General features: G+C 39.0%; 1 protein-coding gene across 3 annotated transcripts in view; it reads left to right on the top strand.

Annotated features, from left to right (window-relative positions):
- Window positions 1–23,140, top strand: part of LOC135074046 (beta-arrestin-1) — a 105,912-nt gene extending 82,772 nt beyond the window's left edge. For 2 of the 3 annotated variants that reach the window (XM_063968371.1, XM_063968363.1), the window contains exons 7-13: window positions 6,706–6,932; window positions 8,449–8,581; window positions 9,160–9,320; window positions 12,070–12,213; window positions 13,440–13,526; window positions 15,052–15,168; window positions 17,027–23,140. In XM_063968371.1, the coding sequence (XP_063824441.1) occupies window positions 6,706–6,932; window positions 8,449–8,581; window positions 9,160–9,320; window positions 12,070–12,213; window positions 13,440–13,526; window positions 15,052–15,168; window positions 17,027–17,114 (957 nt within the window). In that variant the 3' untranslated portion in view covers window positions 17,115–23,140. Of the gene's footprint in view, window positions 1–6,705; window positions 6,933–8,448; window positions 8,582–9,159; window positions 9,321–10,136; window positions 10,215–12,069; window positions 12,214–13,439; window positions 13,527–15,051; window positions 15,169–17,026 lie in introns of all 3 variants that reach the window. The other variant, XM_063968358.1, reaches the window with a different exon arrangement.
- The last annotated feature ends 502 nt before the right edge of the window (window positions 23,141–23,642 follow it).

Raw genomic sequence — 23,642 nt, 5'->3', positions numbered from 1 at the left:
TGTGCCAATCAAAGTTTCGATATTTGTTCCAATTCACTGTGATTCGTGTAGAACAAGCTAGCTGGACAAAAGTCATTGTTGAATTTCTGATTATCGTTTATAAAAAACGATAAACAACATCCCAGTTATTAAGGATTCCACAATTTTATACTTTGTTAATTAGCTAGTCGGGAGTAATTAACATGGTAAGTAAGGATATGAGGATAGTGTAATTTTAAATTCCTAATTTTGCTCGACTTTCGACAACACCTTACATTATTTTTTACTATGGTGACCAAATATTTGTGTGATGGATTTTGAAGATAAGGGTAAGTACTTTTTATTTTCTATACAATAAGGTGCATAATAATGCACATAGTTTTAAAAAGTATGGCGAAATGTTGACCTTTATATTTTTCTCTAAATTTTAAGTTTGGAAGACTAGAAGTTGTATGCCCCCACTTGACCCCAGTCTGGAATTTATATATATTGTAGCTGTAACCCTCTAGTATTCAAATATACCAGTTTCAGTTTGCACACTTTTGCACAACAATTTTATTTTTTCAGATTAATCAAAAATCAAGTTTTTTGATGAATGGTTAAAACATTGGAAAAGTGACCAGAATAGCATGATTTTTCAATTTATATTTTCAAAATGTGATGTATTGGGATCACGAAAATTCGCTAAGAGAGTTGAAGAATAGCATTAGTCGCATTTAAATTTCATTTCAATGGACGAAATACGGCAAAACAGGGAACGCTTCATGAAAAACAAAACTGAGTGGATTCCCGGAGCCATAGTGTTACATGTTTCTGTTTATAAAGTTCAGTCTTCCACGTCGAAAGATTCTACACCTGGACGACCACTCAAGGAGTTCGACGAGTCCAGCAAAAAGACGAAAAGAAGAAGACTTTTAGACCTCATTTCCTCAAGAAGTACTTGAGAACTAATAACGGCTGCTGAAGCTGCAGTGCAAATGTCTGCTGGCCACAGCAACTTGGCAAGTCATTAAAACTGCAAACGAAAGTCCAGAAAAATGTAAAGAGAAAGAAATGTGAAGTAAATGATAGGGTTAAAGTATGAAATTGAGATATTTTCTTAAGAGCCATTTTACATTTTCGTGCGAATTTCTAAGATTTTGGAAGCATGAATTACTATCTTAAGCAACACCCAGAGATTATTTAATAACTGCGAAAGATAGGTCGATCCTTGGTGTTGACCATTAATGAAACGGATTTACTAAAACTCTTTTGCTTAATTCTCAGTGCCCCATCTCCCACAACCATTTTACGGAAAAATTGCCGCAGACTCTATTTCAAAGTCCTGTATCTATTATTTATGCTCATATAATAAGCTTAAAAATATATAGTAATCATCAAACATATATTCTTGTAGTCCATTAATGAAATAGATTCTTGAATTTCATTACCATTATTGAGTAAAATCTAAAAATAATTTGGCAAATTTGAAGATTAACGTCACATTTTGATCGTGGTTTTTAGTTTAAAAACACAGCAATAACTGCAATAAAAGTATCCCAAAATGAAGAATATTCATTGTAGTATTGATTTCTACAGTTATTGTTTTAATATTAGTAACCACTTTGTCAAAATATTGATGTGAATATCAGTATAAATTACAATGCACAAGCCGACATCGATTAGTATGGCGCGAGCGCCCGTCAAGGCAGGACCTGTGTCACTTTTCCCGCCATGACGTTTACGTGCGTTCGTGTCGTGAAGCGGTGATTTATACGGCGACCAAATACATTTGATACTATGCCGAGTGGTCCCTGTTTCGAGTCGGCCGTTTGGTGTAGTGGTTTGAAACGGACTAATTTGTTTGTTTGGAGGCAATAGGCTCCGAAAAAAAATTATTTCACGATTAGAATTCAAAATGTTTTCGTATTTTATGTAGGCTATAAAATATTTTTAAAAAGTTTAGTCCAAAATCTTTAATAAATTGGACGTTTAATAAATAACATATTATTTTTTTTTTGTTTCCAGTACGATTTTAGTACTAGTTTTTCAGAAATTCTATGATTTAACTAAAGTTTTTATATTTTATGCATATTTATTAACTTCTAAAATATATTATATTCTATTGATAGATGACGTGCTTCGTATTTTATTAAAATTATTACCTGACTAGGTTCTATAGGTGTAGAATGTTATTTTGGAGATAACTTGCTTCCATAGAGATATTTTATAGAGAGATGCTTAGTAATGCGCTGAGTTCGAAACTCAGTGTCGCATTAGGAATTCACACACACAAAGTCAAAATATGTGCTCATTATCCACTGCGGTATTAGTATTTAATGTTCGAATAATCTTTAGTACTATGCAAGCAATGTAAACTGTTTACATTATGTCGTCGCTGCTGTCATTATTGCTTTCACAAGCAATATGTTCTGTTTTTGGGCATATTGTTGCGACACCGGCTCCGCCCCCTTGTCACATCTCCCTTTAGTTTCTGTAATCTGTGCTTGCATCGAGGTTGATATCAATAAAAAATTAAATATTCCTTAGTGTTTTTGATTTAAATTATTTTTTTATTTTGACACGTGTTTGAAAAATCAAGGACAGATCGCAATAAAATAACAAGTGAAAACGTAACATTGATGAGGTAATTCCATTAGAAAGTAGGTATGTATTCATTCCTAGGATTCCCCTAACACCATCAAATTCAAGAGAATTCAAGGGAGTGCAGTTTCCCATCTCATGCTTAGGGGCCACGGTTTAAAATAGCGTGGTTGCATAGAGCAACTACGTGCGCTGCTCATACTAATTTTCGATACAAAAGCAAGTGTTGGCGCCCTCACGAGTTTTAGCGGAGTGCCATATGGTAGCGGGAGTAGACTCAAGGGAAATCTATGCTTCTTCGACAGCCAGTTGTATGTAGCATGCTCCAGAGTATGCGCACAATAAAATTCTGGTCGATGCTAGGGATGGATAAGCGTCGCTGTCGCTGGCGACAGGGTCTTCTGGTTCAGGGTTCATGGCATAGGTCTCAGGCAAAATTAAATCCACTCGTAGAGAATAATAGGCTAGATGTCAAAATTTCAATTATTTGTCCGTCAGACAGTTATTTAGAAAATATTACTCATATTTTTTATTTTCTTTCATTATTAAATAATAACAGTGCTACATCGAGTTGAAATGGCGCGATACGTCACGTTTGAGTAGAATTTTTACTCAAAAGTGACGTCACGCGACATTTCAACTCAATACAATACTGTAATTAGAAAGAAAGAAAGATACATTTATTACAATGGACATCACACAAATACAGGCAATTACATAGACATGACAGTGGCACATAATAATAAAAGAAGAAAAAAAAAATTAAAACAAGAGTAAACTGAGCAGTGCCACCCATTCACCAACAAGATGCCCACTGCAACGGGACCCCACTCAGCATATGCCGTGGCCCACGGTAACGAAGGCCACGGCGCTGGTTTTCAGTGTGCCCCATGCCGAGTGAGGGTCACGGACCATTGGTAAAATAAATAAAATAGCTGCATAAAATTGTCTAGATAAACATACATAAATAGTAATATTAGTGCACAGATAAATACAAAAGGCGGGAAATCGGTAAGGATGATAAGACTACGTTTATTAAGAATACTAATGGAAAGAATACTAATAAAAAGATAAAACGGCTAACGACGGACTAAACAGAATTTCGATTTCATTACCCAGTCATCATCCCTATTACACACAGCACTAGAGTCGTATCGGAACTGAGTGAACCAACGGTTTTGCGATAGGAACGTCCGACCCGAGTGATAGTACTGCTGTACTGTAAAGTTTCATCAAAATCTGTTCAGCAGTTTTTGCGTGAAAGAGTAACAAACATCCAGACATCCACACAAACGTTCGTATTTATAATATTAGTAAGACTAGTAAGATTTAAGATAGTTAGATGAATTATTTTAGTTATTTGTTTAATAATAATAATATTTATTTATTTATTTATTTCTTAGCTCTGTCTGATAATGGATCTGGAGGAGTTGCAATGGCCACCTCCATTGCAACTCCGTAACAAAACAATAGAACCCTATGGAGTTTGGGCTTGTGTGATTCGCTTTGACGAATACTTCGTCCCTAAATGATATCCAGGGTCCGATGATGGAGCTGTAAGGGGGCAAATTTTTTTTTCACTATGTCACTGTCTTTATTTTTTACTTATAGCCCGACCAGGAACATAAAAACCCTGGCATAGAGGCGCGTTAATTGCATTTGATAGAGCAACACTGAGTACAGTCGTACCTGTGTTAAATTAATAGGCTAATTTTATGTATCAGGATTCAGGATTACGGGCTAATTTGATATTTTCATAAATTAACGAAAAAAGATTATATAGGTAACTTGGTCTAAATAAATTAAATGAAACCATCAATCGAGCTAGTAGGATTTATTTTATTATTCATCAATAATCAAATTCAGAACTTGAATATTGAACTGCAATGTCTGCTCATGAACGCTTCAAACTCGGTACTTCTTTCCCAATTCCATAAAATTCAACACTTTCAAAGTGACAAAAATCTTTAAAATAGGTAGTTGAAACAAACCACAGCTAATTTTCATAGTGGACTATACTATACGATAAACATGTCAGTCAATTTGACAACCTTTGTCGGAAACATTATTCAATGAAAATATTGTCCGAACCCTTAGTACTTCTCTTAGACAAATAATTTAACACATTGTGAACCAGTTTTCTTTCACGATTATAAAAAGTTTTTAGCAATTTAATTCCCAAATCCATTGCACACATTTAAAATAAAGTTTGTTTACACTTTGACAGCAATAGACAGTTTATTATTGACATGCAAGGTGACATGTCAATGAAGTTTTCAGTTACTGTTGCCATTAAAAGAAATTAGTACCATTAGTTTTCCGCAACATGGCGAGGCTTTTTATGTTCCTGGTCGGGCTATAATATATATTTTACATATTATACCTATACGTGTTTCATTTATTAATCGAAATATAAAAATCTTTGAAAGACTAAATACCTAAACTCGATTAAAATTTTATATTAATTATTCATGTTTTAATACCTTATTCTACCTAAAAATTAATAACTTATATCAAGTCTTAATACGGTCACGGCTCAAGATTTTTTTGTCCATATCGGCGTTCTTTTTACTCTTTTGTCTTTGCGTTGACAGTTTGTAGCTAAATTCGCGCGGAATATTTTTGTGAAATGGCTCTTAAGTATTAATTAGTGTAGAATTTCTTTTATACGGTAGCTATGTCCATAATTATCATCCTCTTTTTAGTTAAAACTTTATTTAAAGGACTTATATTCACGTAAAAAATTATGTTAATTTTTTTCCACTTAAAGTAAATCTTCAAAATGGCTCGTCCTAAGTTGGTGTTTATTTCCCGTTACAAAAATATGTTTTTTTTACAGGTAAGTATCAATTTTAAAAAAAGTATATCCGATAGCTTAATGTTGTCCCAGTCTACCCACTAAATTAAAAAAAAACTGAGATTCTTTGTTCCATAAAAATCGCAAAAATGTTTATATCGAAATATTGATTTTCATTAAATTCTCCATAAAAAACGGGAATTTCATACTTTAACACTTAATACATCATAAGACTAATTATTATTATACTGTTAAGTTAGTTTCTTCTTTCCTTTTAAGTCTGTTTTTCTTGATTTTAGGAAATAAATATTTTATTTCTAAAAAAAATTTTTTTTTTCAAACTTACCTATAATAATTATAATAACAAGCCTAATTAATCTTAAATTGCACAAAAAAGTAAGTAATGCGTGTATTAAACCCATTAAAGTAAAAAAATAATATTGTCCAGCTAGCTTGTTCTACTCGAATCACTGTGCAATTAGGTGAAATATCAATGAATTATTAATAATGTTTTGCAAGACTGTATTACTGATAAGATAATAATAGTAAGGGTGAAGACTTATTATAAATACAGGATGAAGAACTTAAAGTAATAATGAATTACATATGCTTGATGTAGTCCACATGCCATTTCCTGCTAAATTGATTGACGATTTGACGAATAGCAACTTAAGTTTAGAAAAATTACAACTTAGTTGAAGCATTTAATTTATCAACTTTTTTTAAAGTGACCTGTTGCTACAACTAGATCATCTTCAATTGATCCAACTGACAACCTTGTTGAGGCATCTATCAACTTATTAACTTTTTGTAATTGTTCTAAAAGTTCTAGTTGCAGCAAACCCGTATAGATAACAATAAGTACTACATTATCTTCATAAAAGTGTAAATAAGAGAAAGAAGGAGAATAGACGTGTTGACACCACCAATCAATTGACGTATTTTTTCAAACTGTCAAAACGAAACGAGACTCTCCCATAGATTTTGTATTGACAAGCAAGTGACGTCACTATTCTGTCAACTCAATTAAACTACTTTTTTCAATTACAATGCAATCAAAAATGGTAATTTACAGGTAATTTGAAATTAATTAAGTATTTAAGACAAGAACGAAGTGTCTTTTAAAAAAAGTTGAGATTTCGAATTATTGGGGAAAATGGTGTCAAAAAATTAAATTTATAAAATGAGATTTGTATGAAAGTTAAAATAATATTAATTTTCTGACTTCATACCATTTATATGCATATTATGTTAACATGGGCTAGTGTCGGCTTATAAACCCATTACCTAACACCCTGTATATTCACCGGTTGCGCTTGTAACGTGAGCGTTTGCGTTGTCGTCAGATTTACCCACCGACGAACACATCGAAGCGGCCACTCACGCGACTGCAAGAGCGGCTGGTGCGCAAGCTGGGCCCGGCGGCGCACCCGTTCTACTTCGAGCTGCCACCGCACTGCCCCGCGTCGGTCACGCTGCAGCCGGCGCCCGGCGACACCGGCAAGCCGTGCGGTGTCGACTACGAGCTCAAGGCGTTCGTGGCCGACGCGCAGGATGACAAGCCGCACAAGAGGTAGGCTCGGTTGATCGCCGCTACTTTGATAAAGCGATCAACCACAAGAACCCTCTTATCGTTAGCGCCGCCACGTATACACCCCAGAAAGATGTCGCTGCCCAATACCGACGACCTAGGCATGTCCTAGACGACCCGGACGATCCTATTACCGAATTTCTTAACACAGACAGACATCACTGCCTTAAGCACGCCAACTACTCCACAACACAGTAGCTCGTTACACCGTACTCGCCGGCGAGTACGAGGCCCTGCTTTCCATTTCGGACGGCACAGACATGTACCGGGCCGGTTCTCCCTTATCCGTCCCCCGGACACGGCCTGAGCCGAGGTCCGAGCCTACCGTGGCGCCCTCAGGCCGCGTCCGTAGTCCCCCTCGATCGGGCCCACTAGAGTGAGCCCGCCGTAGGCTGGACTTTGGTCCAACACCGCGGTGGGCAACCCTCTAGTTGGGTTCGCCACCGATCGGGCGCCTTATGCGCTCGATACGGCCCGATCGCGAACGTCGGTCTGCGACCGACGATCGCCAAACGGCTAGAGTACCTTCTGTACTCGCCACTCTGCCCGGTGAAGCTGGAAAAGCTCCTCAAGCTACAAGCGCGCGTCCCTTCGAAAAAAAAAATTATCCACAACGAGGAAGCTCTTGGCCTGTATCTCACCTTATGGTAAGTGATGATCAATGATCAGGCCGAAGGTGGAAGCGAGCTTCACCCGGAATCCTCAACCACGGAGGAACTGGCTGTCTTACCTCTTACTGCCGGAACACAACAATGCTGTTAACATTTGTCGGGGTTCTCCCGAATTTCTGCAGTCTATTCCACTTTGCAGTGGGGTAACTATAGGGTGGCAGTGCTGCCAAAATGTCACGGGCTCCCGACCCGAAAGGGCCCGGGCCCAAGACCGTAAGCGCACCACCCTCGCGCTGCTTCAGGGAGATGGTCCCGGGGCCCCCTGAAAAATAACCATACGCCAAGGGCCCCATGCACAGATTGATCACACAGGTGATCAAAGTGACCAGGCGACAATTTGGTGTCCTTTTGATCACCCATGGGTAAGATCATGTAGGTAATCAAAGTGGACTTTTTATCCATGGGTGATCAAAGTACACCAAAGTGTCGCGTTTTTGCATGTTCCCGCGACAAAGTGAAAAACAATCATATTGTTTTTTTAATATGTATTCACATTTACTTTAATGTTTCTACCGCCAAAGTCCCAAAATCCTGTTTTCTTTTCTTTTTCCGATAAAAGAGTCATTGGACCGGGCAACCTAGGTCACAAGATGTTAAGATCCTATTTTATTTATTTATTTTATTTTATTTTATTTATTTTTATTTACGTTCTTAAATTACTTTTCTGAACATGCTACAGTCCAAAATCTTAAATGTCAAAATACCTGCCAGTGATCATAATGCAAAGCGTTTAAGCGTCTTACTACTGTCACTGCCAAACGGCAGATGAAGTCAACTGTACGTCTGTACCCCATTGTACACTAATGATGTTTTGCATTGCCTTCCAGAAATTCAGTACGGCTCGCTATCAGAAAGATTATGTACGCGCCAAGCAAGCAGGGAGAGCAGCCGTCCGTCGAGGTCTCCAAAGAGTTCATGATGAGCCCCAACAAACTGTACCTGGAAGCCTCCTTAGATAAGGTCAGTTTAGTCTCGAAATTGCGGAGCCGCGGACAAATGTCCAATTTTAGTACAATAAAGGACGTCGCACATTTATCAACCCGGAAAGGGATCGTAACCGTATCATCTCGACGCGGTCAGTTTTCTTTGTATGAAACTCCATACTGCGACGCACACTTATCCGCACCGTAACGTAAACGCCTCGCCTCGCGATTGACAGCGCGCGAAAGGCGATGACAGCTCGCGAAAGGCGATACGGTGTTGATCCCTTTCCGAGTTGATAAGTCTGCTATGAGCTTTACTCGTGACGTGACTCCATTTCATTGGCTCAAAAATACGCCCGTCTGCAAACTGTATGGCCAAAGGACATGCAACAGGTTAATAGGAAGAATAATGGACGAGTGGTTTTGGTGTTTGTCTTTGATGTTTGAAAGTACTTTCACACGAGTTTATACCTTCTATCAAATAAGTAAACAGTGTTATAATGGTTGCAATTTTTGAGACGCTCTCACTGAGATATTACATACAGTTCGAAAGTACATAACATGTTTAGGTAAGATCAGACGGAACAGCATGTTTAAATAATATTGTTTATTTAGGAGCTTTATCACCACGGCGAGAACATAGCAGTGAACGTGCACATAGCGAACAACTCCAACCGGTCGGTGAAGCGCATCAAGGTGTCGGTGCGTCAGTTCGCCGACATCTGCCTGTTCTCCACCGCGCAGTACAAGTGCACCGTCGCCGAGGCGGAGAGCGAGTGAGTGCGCGCCTTTATACCGACACACTCGGCTAACAACAGTAACAACTAAAGCCTGGTCCGTGAGCACGTAGAATTTTGTCCAATGACCCCAAGCTACCCATCCTTATCGCTCGCGCGTAATTATATTGCTGTCGCGACTGTGCGACTGGCACCCGCAGTGAGTGTGCGAGCGCGATAGCAACATAATTACGCGCGAGCGATAAGGATGGGTAGCTTGGGGTCATTGGACAAAATTCTACGTGCTTACGGACCCAGACTATAGTGTCGATCCGTTGTCTTAATAGGTGAACGACGAACGCGGCCCGATGCTAAAATATCGAGTAGTTCGTTGTATACGAGTATATTAATGGCCTACGTAGGTAGTCGTGTCATGACGTGTGTCATACATGACGTGACGTATTGGACATTGGTCTCATTACGTCGTGTTCCGTCGCTCACCTAGGACAACGGGAGACTCATGACCCGTTTTCACCATCAATCCCTAATTTTTAGTGACCCCTATGAAAACAAAATTAGTGTTATGGGTCACTTAAATTTTAGGGATTGATTGTGAAAACGGGCATCACTGGTTTACTGGCCGACATTTGCCTCTGTCTATCTCATCTTTAATAGTAATTATTTTTGTTCATAATAGTCTATTTTATGATCTTTATTTATACATGAATTATTTATATGACATAACTTATTTATTGCACCTTTCCTTATTTATTTCAACCGCAATAACATTAATCTTCAATTTTTCCCTTTACCTACTTTGAAACGTGTTCCCACGCAGACATGGTGCTGTAAGCTGACAAATCGTTTTTGATTCAGGGAGGCAATGTCGAAGAAGAGAGTGTATAGATTCCCCTTCATTGAGCTGTTCAGTAAGAATTTAAAAATGCAATCGCTGTAAGTAAATGTTTGCGTGTGAGTGCATGGATTGCATACAATTGTCCACAAGACCCTTTTATAGTTACCCTACTTCTTTATATTAGGTAATTTTCGTGCTGAAATATAAAAAACTACACGACCATACGTCGATATCTTTTGTTTCCCCATACTAAATCGCATGAGTTTGAGTAGTGGAAAGAAATAAGCCATCGATTCTATGGTATCTCAACTCAAAAACTACTGGCAAGTTTGAAAATTATAAATAACTTGAAAAAATCGAACTGCCTAAGGCGGGAATTGAACCCACGACTCTTAACGCTAAAAATTAAATAACTATACTGGCAAGTTATCTTGCATTTTACCGTTTTTAATTATAGACATTTGACAGTATCAATGGCAAAACTTGTTACTAATTAATCCCATTAAAACCATTATCGCTTATTTTATCCTACTGTTGATAAGTTTGTTGTGAATATACCTACATATTTATTTATAATAAGCCTACGTTTTTAAATAACGAGTTTCTAAACCTTTCCCTATTTTATTAACATTTTTAGTTCATCTTTTATGTGTCATATTTGTTTTCTCTTTTTCCACACAAACCACATTATTTTAAAACACCTGTTAACTATACCTACTTAGCAAACATTTCATAAATCGATTCCCCTTATTCGATAACAAACAGATCAGCCCACTTAATAGACTAAGGACCGATTTTTCAATCGTCGGATAACTTTTAACTGAAGAATAAGTTTGGCACATTGACAGTTTCAGTATGGGAAATGTGTCAAAATGACAAGGTTATTCGTTAGTTAAAAAATATCTGACGATTGAAAAATCAGCCCTAAGAAGAAGTATAAGTTGGTCTTCCTAATATAAATAAATAAATAAAGAGGGCCATCGCTTCAGCACTCACCAGTTGGAGCCAATGTCACTCAAGTGGATAAAATAGCGGCGCTAACTGGTAAGCGCTGAAGCGGTAAGAGAACTATAGCACTCGCACCAAGCGTACGCTACGCCTCCGTATACAGTGACTCTTAACCCCTTATTAATAAGAAGTTACATCCGGGATGAACACTGGATTAAAATGACATTTCCATACTAAATGACAATTTAAACCAGAGTTCAACTAGGGTGTAACTTTTATTAATAAGGAGGTAGAGGCGTAAAATTAGCGTGAGTTAGCGCCAATAGATTTCATACAATTTCTAGAAGCGCATTTGCAGTGCCACTACCATGACAAAGATGTGTGGCTGTTGCGCTTCTAGAAGTTGTATGAAGACCGGCGCCACTTCAGTGCTCCCTCGAGCCTCTAATATGAAGGCTCTACCGTCACTCACCAGTGACAGTGCCAACCATAAAGTTAATATTCCTTCGGAATATAGCAACAACCCCGAGCTGTCAAACGAAACCGATTTTGGATGACACTGAATGTCATTTGTGTGTGAAAAAATCTGAGTATAGTTCCAAAATACTGAACTGTCCTATCCATGACATTGACAGTGGGGCGCCACCGTCAATACCGGATCGCTGGTTCCGATTTTTGCCATGTTGGAGGAAACCATATAGTTGAACGATGGTAGTGCCCCCCTGTCATTGAGTTTCGTGGGACAGTTCAGCGTAGGTCATCTATACAAATTTCAGCGTGCCAATAAGTGCTAACGAACTGTCAAATAGTTGCAAAAAACGGTTCTGTTGGACGTGACGGCGACGCGCGCGACGACGATGCGATTTCACGCATCTTTTTTATCACACAGTGTTGCTGCTAGTGATGTGACATCTGCTCGCTCAGTTCTTTGTTGCTCTATTCCGCTGGGTATATTAAGTTGATGGATAAATCCGAGAGCCCTCATTACAAGTGGCATTCGTACAGGGAAGGCTGCCCCGTCGGGCCAGGCTTCACGCTGAGCAAGGTGTTCACACTGACGCCGCTGCTCGCCAACAACAAGGACAAGTGGGGGCTGGCGCTCGACGGACAGCTCAAGCACGAAGACACCAACCTCGCCTCCAGCACTCTGTGAGTACCCAGCCCGGGACCGTTACCACAGAATAATAATAAGTACCACGTACAGAAGTTTTACTTCGCGAAGGTATTTAAAAAAATGTATGCTCAATGTCATTAACAATATGGTGTAATTTAGCCTGTCTCAAGAGTCAAGCACCTTTTTGTTGACAAACACCAGTGATCGGCACTGCGCCGAAGCTATAGGGCTGACTTCGGTAAAATGATGTGACGTGAGGTGCCAAACTGCGGAAAATGGCGGAGGAAATACATGATTTAGCATGAATTATCGTGAATAATATTAACTACTTATTTACCTCTTAGTGTCTTGAGGCAACTTAAAAAAGTACATTCTGTGTTTTTATTATTATTTAGGCAATTAAATACTGCACAGTATTTAGTACACCATTTTCTTTATTTTCTTCCATCACACACAAGAATACACGTGCGTGAGTCAATGTTCGCTCGTATGTGAGGCCTTGTCGAATAGTATCCTGTAGGTGGGTCATCGTGCGTGTTTTATTTTCGATGTAAACTCGCGGAGATGAACAGGCCTGCCGTTACTTCTAAACTTACGAGCAAAAGTATGGAATCACCCCTTTGTGTTCCGAGCGGTCTTAAGAACTGAATGACTACGTATTGTATGTATCTATGGTATCAATTTTAAGCTTATAATATCACCTTTAAAATGGTACCATTTTTATTGAACTTCTATTAGTCATTTAGTTCTTATGATCGCTCGGAATAAATAGGGTGATTCCATATTTTTGCTCGCGAGTGTATTTATATCAACCGGCAGATAACGGGACTATTCCCAACCCAACTCCTGCGTAGCCAGGATCTAATTCTACAGCTTGACCGCCAATAAAAACCCAACCAGGGTAGGTCAAGTTTGTTCCGGGGGAAAGATAAACTGTCATTGATCCTTGGAACGAAATTAATCAGAAGAACATAGGAGTTCGAAATATAGGTTCGACTTCCCTCCATTGCAAAGCGGATGACAGGTGACAAACAAAAGTAGTAGCAGTATTCCGAATCCAGTAAAAAATACTGATCCTACAAAATGAGCAGCAAAATCAAGCAAAATCGGTCCTTTAAGTAAATACTGTGAATATTACCTCCAGTAGCGACTGATCAGTTAAAAAGGATCCTGTAAAATTAGACGTTTTATGTATACGCGCCCTTATATTGTAAAAAAAAATAATTACGCTTTGAATATAACTGGATGATGTGTTTTTCAGGATTGCTGACCCTTCGCAACGTGAAAATCTAGGTATCATAGTTCAATACAAGGTGAAAGTGAAACTTTGTCTCGGTCCATTAGGAGGGTGAGTATCGTATTATTTAATCAAGTCAATTATGTATGAATAAAGTTTAAAAAGGCATCGCCAGCCAGCATAGCTCACTGGAAGTGTGGGTCAAATCCTCCATTTCGTCTGTCTTCCTCCTACAGTGGGCATACGTTTTGTAGTTGATAAATGTGCTATGACCCTTATTAGTAAATTAGTTGTGCCCGCGAATCCTAATTCAAATAATTATTTACACAATTTTCCGTTTTTCGCAACATTTTTATTACTGCTCCGCCCGGATCCTTAGTTTCTGAGTTAGCTAAACAAACTCTTCAGCTTTATAATATTATTATAGATTGTTTTGTTTTTTAACGCACGACAAGGCAGGTATTTGACCGAAATCGCACCTGTGTCAAAACTCGTTTATTTATGCAAGTAGGTTTTTAAAAGCACTTAAAAACATTTTTATGTGAGATGCAGTCTAGGATGTTACATATCTGCCCTGTAAGGATGGTTTTAGAGTCACGCTGACGCACGCTGACCGTCAGCGCTGACAGCCGAAATGTATGAAGCGTCGGCGCCGAGCGATCAGCGTCACTCAGGAACGTTCCCTTTAATAAGGGCTATCGTTTTTATACTTAACAGTTGGCACCCCTGGCGATTGTCAAGACCTTACTCTACAGTGGCGCCATCTTGATAAGTGCAAATGCGATAGTCCTCCTACCACTTTAGCGCTCACAAGTTGGTGCCACTGTCTTCGCTACTAGCAAGTGACAGGACCTTACTCTACAGTGGCGCTAACTGGTGAGCGCTAAAACGATAGCCCTCATTACATACATATTGATATGTCAGCGCCGACGATCAGCGAGCTGTCAGCGTGATTCTAAAACCGCCTATACCTAAATTCTTTAGAAATTTCCTCAAATGTAAACAAACACTTGTGCACACAATAACACCATAATCACTTACGTGTTCATAATATCATACACATTATTTCACAAGCCCATGAAACCAACTTTATTCTCACGATTATACAAGTTTGGAATCAATCTTTAAACAAATTATTTTAGCAAAATAATGTGGACGTTGAAAATTTGTGAGACTTGTCAAATTGACTTGAAGTTTAAAATTATGTGTTATCTCCATGTTGTCTCTGACATATCAGTGTTGTAACCTGTAAGTCATAGACAATAATCGGTAAATTTAATCGATTTTATTTCAATTATTCAATCATTTTTATTACTGATTGCATTTAAATAGATTTAAATAGGGTCTTAATCAACAATGTATTTTTTCTTCATTGAATGTACTACTAATTGTTTAGTGCACTGCTTTATAAAGCATTATAAATTCTTTCTATAGGTAGGTACGTAAGTACTACAATAATTTCAATCCGCGATTAACGAGAGGTTTTGTCGCCTCACTAGGGCACAGATTATAAATGTTTTAATGTCAGTTGGCCATATTTGTTTACATATAGGGAAATTTCTAAAGAATCCGACTTTAAGTGCGTATTCGCTCTCGCCTTGAAAACGGTCGGATTATAGTGTTGTGAATGTTGCAGCGACCTGAGCGCGGAGCTGCCGTTCATCCTGATGCACCCGAAGCCGGACGACGAGCCGCGCGCCGCGCCCGACCCCGCGCCCGCCGACCACGACCTCATCCAGCTCGACCCGCACCCGTCAGTACCACCCATTTTTTTTACGTCGGGAAATGCTGCATACCCACTGGTCGATGGGGACGGCCAGTGGGTTATGTGGGACTCCCCCGCCTACCCACTAAAGGCGGGGCCTACCCACTAAAACCCGACGGTTTCCACCAGAGCCCAAAGAAACGGAGCTGCGAGCTATTGTCCTAGTTGGACATTCGTCCGCAGTTTCGCTCACGAGCGAGCCTCTCCGGCTTCGAGGGAACCCACAATCCCCTCCTCCAGTGGTTTTTTAAAGAGGTTTTTTCCTCGCGGCCCGTGTACAACTGGACCCCTCAGTCAGCTCTGCTGATCAGAGAAGTACCGAGAGCGGCCCTCCAAAGAATGGGCCCGGGCAAACGCCCCGCCAGCCCCCAACTGTAGCGGTTTTTAAAGATGTCCTCTGCATCGTGGCCCGGGCAAATGCCTCGACGGCCCCCGGCCCCGGCCCACTCAATTGTGACCTGACCACCAAGACCTGCCGCGCAGGTGAGAAGTTAGCCGCCCGCGTGAACAGACCACGCGGACGTTGCCCAGGGTGCACCACGAGGAGGCACCCCGTCAGTACCGCCCAGGCTGAGTCCGAACTACAGTTTTTTCCCGCAAGCGGTAAACCGCCATACCGCGAGACCGCCCGAAACGTATACGCGGGAAAAAGCCGCAGTGCGGACGCTTGCATTAGTTAAGCGTGGCACCCTTAGTCCGGGCTCACTAGAGTGAGCCCGCCGTAGGCCTCGGTCCACACCCTCTAGCACAGAATAAGTAATAGTACAGGTACAGAAGGATTACTCCGCAAGACGATTTAAATAAATGCGAGTCTTGTTACGACGCGATACAGTGGAATTCAGCTCGCACAGCACTACGTACCTACAATTTTATTCACCTACAAGTTTTGTCTCTTTCTATCGCGTGCCTCTAAACTCTTCTTACGCTGTTAGGGTTGCTGTCTAGTGAAAAAATAATTAATCTACATATTTGTAATGAGGTACGTATGTAGGTAAGTATGCATTCATCATGGAAAACCTTGGGAGAGGCCTTTATAGCAGTGGACGTCATTTGGCTGAAACGAACGAACGAATTCTGAACAGTAGTCATGGTAGGTTAGGTTCCTATATTATCCTAAGAATTATTGATTACCTACATGACCAACATACCTTTCAGCATCTTTGGGAAGCGAAAAAAATAGATAAATCCGGTAGATTTCTTTTCGAATTTAAACACCCGAACGCCGCACAATATTTCTTTCTCTTTATGTCCATTTTTAAATAATACTTCGATCATAGAATTATAATCATACTACAACGCACGCCAGCGTCCTGACGGGCGCGCGCGTGACACTCGACTGATATAATACCCGCCGGCGGGGCGCTTCGCTGTAGGTAATTATCGGATGTACCGCGCGGAGTGAGCCAGGCCTGCCTCTAGTTGGGTTATCGGGCGCCTTATGTATTGGCGTATCTAGGGTTCTTTTCCAGGGCGGGCTTGGCCCCTGACGATTAGTATCATAGCTCATGTGTTAGTACCCGTAATAGCCGTTAAGCGCTTGATACGGCCTATAGTACTTAGCTACCAGCGCGCGTCCCTTTAAAAAAACAATCCATAACTAAATAGACCTAGCGGCATAGAGCAACAAAGATGAGCGAGCGAGATGTCACTATCAGCAACACTGACTGTGTGATCGCCGTCTCGTCAAACAGAACCATTTTTTACTATTTGACATTTCGTTAGCACTCATTGGCACGCTGAAAATATGAGCTCTGAGATTTGTAATTAAAAAAAATGTTAGAATGCAATACTAGCCTTGCATATTTATTGCGCAAATAAGCTAATGTGCTATCTCTCTCCCCCACAGAGATGAGAACGGGCAAGAGCAGGACGACGACATAATATTCGAGGACTTCGCGCGGCTGCGGCTCAAGGGCGCCGAGTCCGACGCCTGAGCGCCGCGCGGACAACAGAGGCAGACAGTAGACAGTGACATTGCTCCGAAACGAAACTTACGACTCAGAGAAACAAAGTAGCATCGACCTGTAGGCCTAAGAGTAGGAAGAGTAGGCGCACACCGTTGATTTTTCGTCGGCCGATAGTTTAGTCGGGCAGTTGATCAGTATGGGCATGTATAGGAGTGCGCACACTACGCCGATTCGATTTGGCCGATTCTTTATACAATTTAAAATCGGGCACAACTATCGGCGAACTAAAAATCAACGGTGTGCGCCTATTCTAAGATGCGCGCCGTGATAACTTTGATCGATGTTAAAATGTATGGGCAAAATCAATAAAATGGCGTGATAACTGCTTCACGGCGCGCATCTTAGGCCTACAGGAATGTATACTTGTGATAGACAAGGGGAATGAAATGCAGCTGAAATGTATAAAAAAAAACTTTGAAACTTCCGATCTGAAAAGGGATGTTTCTGGCACTCAAATACAATAATTTATTGTACAGGATCAACATCGATACAAAAAAAAACCATTAATATTGACCGATAAACCGTGTGGAAGTGATTATATTTTTTTAAATGTCGATGTCCCATATGCATAAATGCATATATTTTAGCAATAGAATCGCCCTTTTTCGAATCGGATAGTGCTTTTATTTATACCTTGTAATAGTGCGGTGCATTGCAGTGCTACAGCCGTACTTCATTTAGATAATTTGTATAATATTTTTAATTTGTAGAACCAGCAGTTAATTTGTAGTACAATAAAAAGCGTTCATAAGCTTACTTGAAGTTCACGTATTATTGTTAAATTGGAGATCATGTGATCTTGGACGAATTTCTTGCTAAGTTAGCGGAATTAACTTTATGATTTCCAAATACTTTTCAATGCCTGGCTTTCCCTTGTTTTTCTTTTAGTATTGGATTGGAATGTTACTTTGTTTCTCTGGTAGAAACATCGAAGGGACTGGTACCAGCCGCAGTCTCCAGTCGCCGCGGGACACAGCTCCGTAATACTTCTTAAACATGCAAACAAAGCGGTACAATATAATTTTCGGTAATTGTAAGTAAATGTGAATTTATAAAATAAGCACAATACGACTGATACTTCAATTTCATTGATGATATCATTTTTATTCAAACATTCACAATTTAATTTCCGTTTAATTTTATTAAAGTATTAAAACTGTACAATACGATTTTTTGTTCATAAGTGAAAATGCTTTATGGCTTGCGATTGTATATTTTCATTTGTGAAGTTTTGTAAAACAAAATAGTGTATACCAAAAAGCTCATGAGCGTATTTCTTTGATTATATTGCAAATCAATGCACAAATAAAGCCGGTTCTCCTGCGACTGAAACGAATCAATGGGAAATAAATGTATTGTCATTATTATTGTAAGCTGTCGGCTGTCGTCTACAGCTTTGAATACGAAAGTTTGGTTTATAAAAGTTGCATGCGAGACGGCTTTAGATCTAGAGTAAGACGAGCACAAACGAGTCGAGACCTGTCCCGCGAGAGGTCGGTCGCCGCACGCCTGCTCGAGTCTGCATCCCTGTACAGTGTATCTTGTTGAGAGGATTTGACTTTCACTATATTATGATTCGCGGCCGCACTCTCGAACTCTCCTTTCTGGGGACGCGACGATAGGTGGCGCTAGCATTATAAACATGATCTAGAAAAATCTAGGCAGGCTCCTGATCTGAAGGCAGGGCCGTCTTTAACCTACTAGGGGCCCTGGGCACTTAGCCTAGGCGCAGACCATCGATTTTTCGTCTGGCAGTTGATCAGTACAGACATGTATTTGATTTGACCGATTCTTCATACAAATTAAAATCGGGCCCAACTATCGGCTAACTAAAAATCGGTGGTCTGCGCCTAGTCTTAAGAATCAAGGTGGCCCTTATCATCTGGAGAAGGGTCTTTCGAGCAGACTGGGGCCCCCTCGGTCGCGGGGCCCTGGGCACGTGCCCAAAGTGCCCAGTGGGAAAGAGGGAAGTCTGTCTGAAGGTCTATTCTATTGATCATCCAGGTGATCAAAGTGGACTCCAGCGACAGTTTGGTATCCTTTGATCACCCATGTATAAGATCTGGGTGATCAAAGTGCACTCCAGTTTAATTATTATTTTAGTTTCCTTTGATCACCTATAAATAAATTACACCTCTGTATAGTCACATAAATGTCCAATTTGTTAGTTGCGGTTTTTAGAAAACATCAAAAATGTTACAAAACAAAATATGTAAGTACAACAATTGGACATGTTACTGTTCAGTGGAGCTGTGATTTATTTATAGGTGATCAAAGGAAACTAAAATAATAATTCAACTGGAGTCCACTTTGATCACCCAGACCTTATACATGGGTGATCAAAGTGGAATAGGCCGATCTGAAAAGGTTCTCAAAATTAAAGCGAATACCCGACTCTGTGGTTGATCAGATATTTTGTAATTTGACCAATCGCAAGCTTGAATCTTTGCTTATTGAAGCTTACTTCGGTTCTATTCATCATCAAGCTGCTTTCAGATTGAGTAATTGACTATTTAGAATGCTATGCTTGCCATTAGTATTTTTATAACGTCTCCCAGATTTCAGAGTTCGGTCGAGCGATCGCGAAACGTTAGCGTACATGAAAATTTTATATAATATTCAATGTATATTGTATGTGAAAATTATTTTAATAGTTGTCTATTGATCAAATTAAACGAGTACAAGATTAGTTCACTTATTTAGCATATTTACATGTTATTATTGAATCATGAGCGAGCGATGATTTGTCATTAAATAGTACAATATATTCGGCAACATGCATTTAATAGAATAAACTTGTTTTTGTACGTCTGTAATTTTTGATTTCCTTTTGAGGGTAGCGGTGTATTTTAACTGGTTTATTGTTGAGGTTTACAAATACTATGTCGAGAAAGAGATACCGCGTGCCATAAGTCACCTTTTTATACTGTTGTATATTTGAGAATGCAGGAATAGGTAAATAAATACGTGTCACCTACAGTTGTTGTTAATGCGTATAAAAGGTATGAATAAGACGCTAGGCCGTCCACCACTGCAAGAAAAAATCACACCTCTCCTTATCAAATATTAAAATTATTACATTATTGTTTCAGTTAGTATTAAGCTTTATTTTAAATAATAACCTTAGATCAAAGATTTTGATGTTGTTCCCATAGAGAAAATGGCTAAAATATTTTTTAAATTTAATTTTGTCTTAGTAAAGAATATAAACTACTAAAGCCTGGTCCGTGAGCACGTAGAATTTTGTCCAATGACCCCAAGCTACCCATCCTTATCGCTCGCGCGTAATTATGTTGCTGTCGCGCTCGCACACTCACTGCGGGCGCCTGTCGCACAGTCGCGACACTCGCGACAGTAATATAATTACGCGCGAGCGATAAGGATGGGTAGCTTGGGGTCATTGGACAAAATTCTACGTGCTCACGGACCAGGCTTTAGTTTTTACAAGAAAACTGAGCAAAGGAAAATCAACTCAAGAACTGGTAGACGTATACAAGAGTAGGCCTGTATTATCATCCTAATTAAAATACATATTGTTAGAAAATTATAGATAAAACATATACTTACATAGGTAGGAGAAGACATTTTGTGTTGCGATCATGTAAAGAGTTGGTATTTTTTTATAAATAATAGAAATCGAACAGAATAACACTAGTATAGCTATGAAGATGGAAAAGCAGGAATGACAGGTAACCAGAGAAGATAATACGAGTAGAACTTCCGCCTGTGGCCTTTAAACTCGATAGAAAATTATCTAAAGCAATATTGTATAAATATTTATAAAAAAGTTGCGCACATTCTCAATGATTTTTATCTGCAGATGAAATATTTTTATGTACTCCATGTCATTGAATTTGATGTACAAAATAACAGTTTAAACATTTGTACACTTATACATATTTATCTTTGTAAATATAAACGACGGTCGAAGTTTGAAACGCCGTACGGGACAAAAACTTATCGTATTTTATTCGACCCTTACGGCATTTGAAATTTCCTCTATCGAGAGCTTCTTTTTTGTACAGTCAGTTGCAAAAATCATTTGCAAACGATGTACATAATTTGAAATTGCAGCTTTGAATCTGAATAACATTTTGTAACTGCACTATACAAAGTATTGTAAGGTGAATGGTAAATGAAGCACTCTAAAAATGCATGTCCGTTGTCGGTGGCGTTGTACACGAAGGTCTTATGATTAATATACTTACTCTGAACGTAGATTACTCTGTGAGTGTACATTTGTTTGCTGCACAGTTGATCGTCTACATTTATTTGGTGTAAGGTTTTTTGGTAATATGTAATGTACACAAACAACTCTATTCATTATTATAATACCTTGATGTTAGTATTGGGCCTTTACATACTTTGTACTAGTCTTAAATAAAATCGTTTAAAATGTTGTTAGGAAAATTTTATATTTACATATTTGTCAAATATTGTGAGATAAAATAAATTCTCATGAGGCAATTGTTACAGACCAACTGTTACATAAATCTTAAATGTTTTCTGTTTTTATTCAGATATTGTAATGCAAACCGGCAGTAGCTTAACCAAATGGAATAGCTACTTTTACAGAAACTCGTTATTTTTACTCGTTTATAAGTTCTGTAATATGCCCGAGTCTTTTTTGCAATGCTTAGCTATAATTCCACGTAATAATTGATTAAATATATAATTAAATTTGTTGTTACATGTAACTAATGAATTGTAACAATTTACGATGGTGAAGCTAATGAAATTTACAGAATCCTGTGTTAATACTTTATGAGACTAAAATGTCATCGTTCTCTGGGTATTCTTTCGCGCTGTAAATACAAATGATAATTTTTATTTTAACTTGACGTTGTTAATGCATCCATTTTAATCCGCCTTTTGCCCGTTATTTGCCCGCAAACGACTTATGCCCGTTTTCACAATCAATCAATGAGGGTTTTCGCGAATGAAATATCCGCTAGATGGCGGGACGTGGATGTGGGGTCTGACTGCGCGATTGATGGATTTTGACATATCTGTCAATGTCATGTCAAAAATAACCAATCATGCAGCATTTGGACCTCGCGTCTACGTATTGCCATCTGGCGGATTTTTCATACGCGAAAACCCTCATTGATGGTGAAAACAGACATAAAAGTAATTTTTGGAGGGAGGGCGTAACCCTCTAGACAAGTGGCAAAATGTGACAGTTGTAATGTCGAAAGATGGTCGAAAGGCCTTTTTTGCATGGAGTTACAACAGATTCCATTTTCGATTCGATCAAAATGTGCCACTTGTCTAGACACACTTGTGTAGTACTCGTATTGTGTTTACTGGATTTGTTATGTTATTTTACAATGTGCTAGTAATTAAATACTGCATGAATGTCGAAAGAATCAGTTATGCTCGTATTATGAAAACCCGTATTATACACACTCGACAATAGACTTCAATGTCAAGTCAGTCATAGTTTCTGTCTTGTGATTGGCATAAATACTTTAGTTCATCCAATCAAACGCCAAAACCTATCCTCGTGATTGAATCGGGTTTTAAGATTCGTTTGAAATTTTATCGAGTTATGCTTCGTAATACGAGCCATAGTTTTGATCTACTCTAAATAAAAACCAGTAAATTAGAGGGCAAAATGAACCAGTTCCAAATCATTTTTTACACAATTTTACTTGCAACAAGCGTATCGTAGTAGTTATTCCTTGATGACATTCAGTCATTTTATCCAAGAACATTATGCTGTTGACTGTACTTTTCACAAGATTTATGTTTATTTATTGCGCTCAGTGCACGAAGAACCCAACAACTGGCCGACTGTACTACTTTGTAAATAAATATAGCTAGAACTGTAAATACATAATTGATTGGGCCTACACGGCGACTGTCAGCACAACAACACAACAGACATCAACCATGACTATGCAAAAACAGCACTACACATTTCTTTTTTAATTTTACATCGAAAAATCTTTTTGATGTTTACTTTTTTCAATAAATATATATTAATCAAAGCTGTGTTTTATTTTTTCTATTAACTTACTTGGAATATTTTACACTTGAACAAAGCGAATATTAGTAGCCGTATTTATAGAAGAGCTCATGAGGAGCTTAACACTTGTGTACACAGATATTGTGTTCGTTCGTTCGTTTTCAGCCAAATGACGTCCACTGCTGGACAAAGGCCTCCCCCAAGGTTTTCCAAGATATTGTGTATGATATTTAAATGAAAAGGTAGCAGGTAGCTTCTAAACGCATTATGTGGCTGAATGTAACACAACCCGACTGCAATATTATAAATAATTAATATCCTTGGACATTTTACACTACGCTTCTAGTCCCAAACTAAGCAAAGGTTGTACAACTCGTACAATGGGTACTAGACTACGGATATAAACATACCTAGATTTTTTTTTGTAAATACATAACATTTATAACACCCAGATCCGTCACAAAAATTAAAATTCATCATTTCAATTTCTGCCCGGCCGGGAATCGAACCCACGACCTCTCGGC

Source organism: Ostrinia nubilalis, chromosome 1 (assembly GCF_963855985.1).
Source record: "Ostrinia nubilalis chromosome 1, ilOstNubi1.1, whole genome shotgun sequence".
Classification (NCBI taxonomy): Eukaryota; Metazoa; Arthropoda; class Insecta; order Lepidoptera; family Crambidae; genus Ostrinia; species Ostrinia nubilalis.
This window is presented reverse-complemented; position numbering and strand designations above follow the sequence as displayed.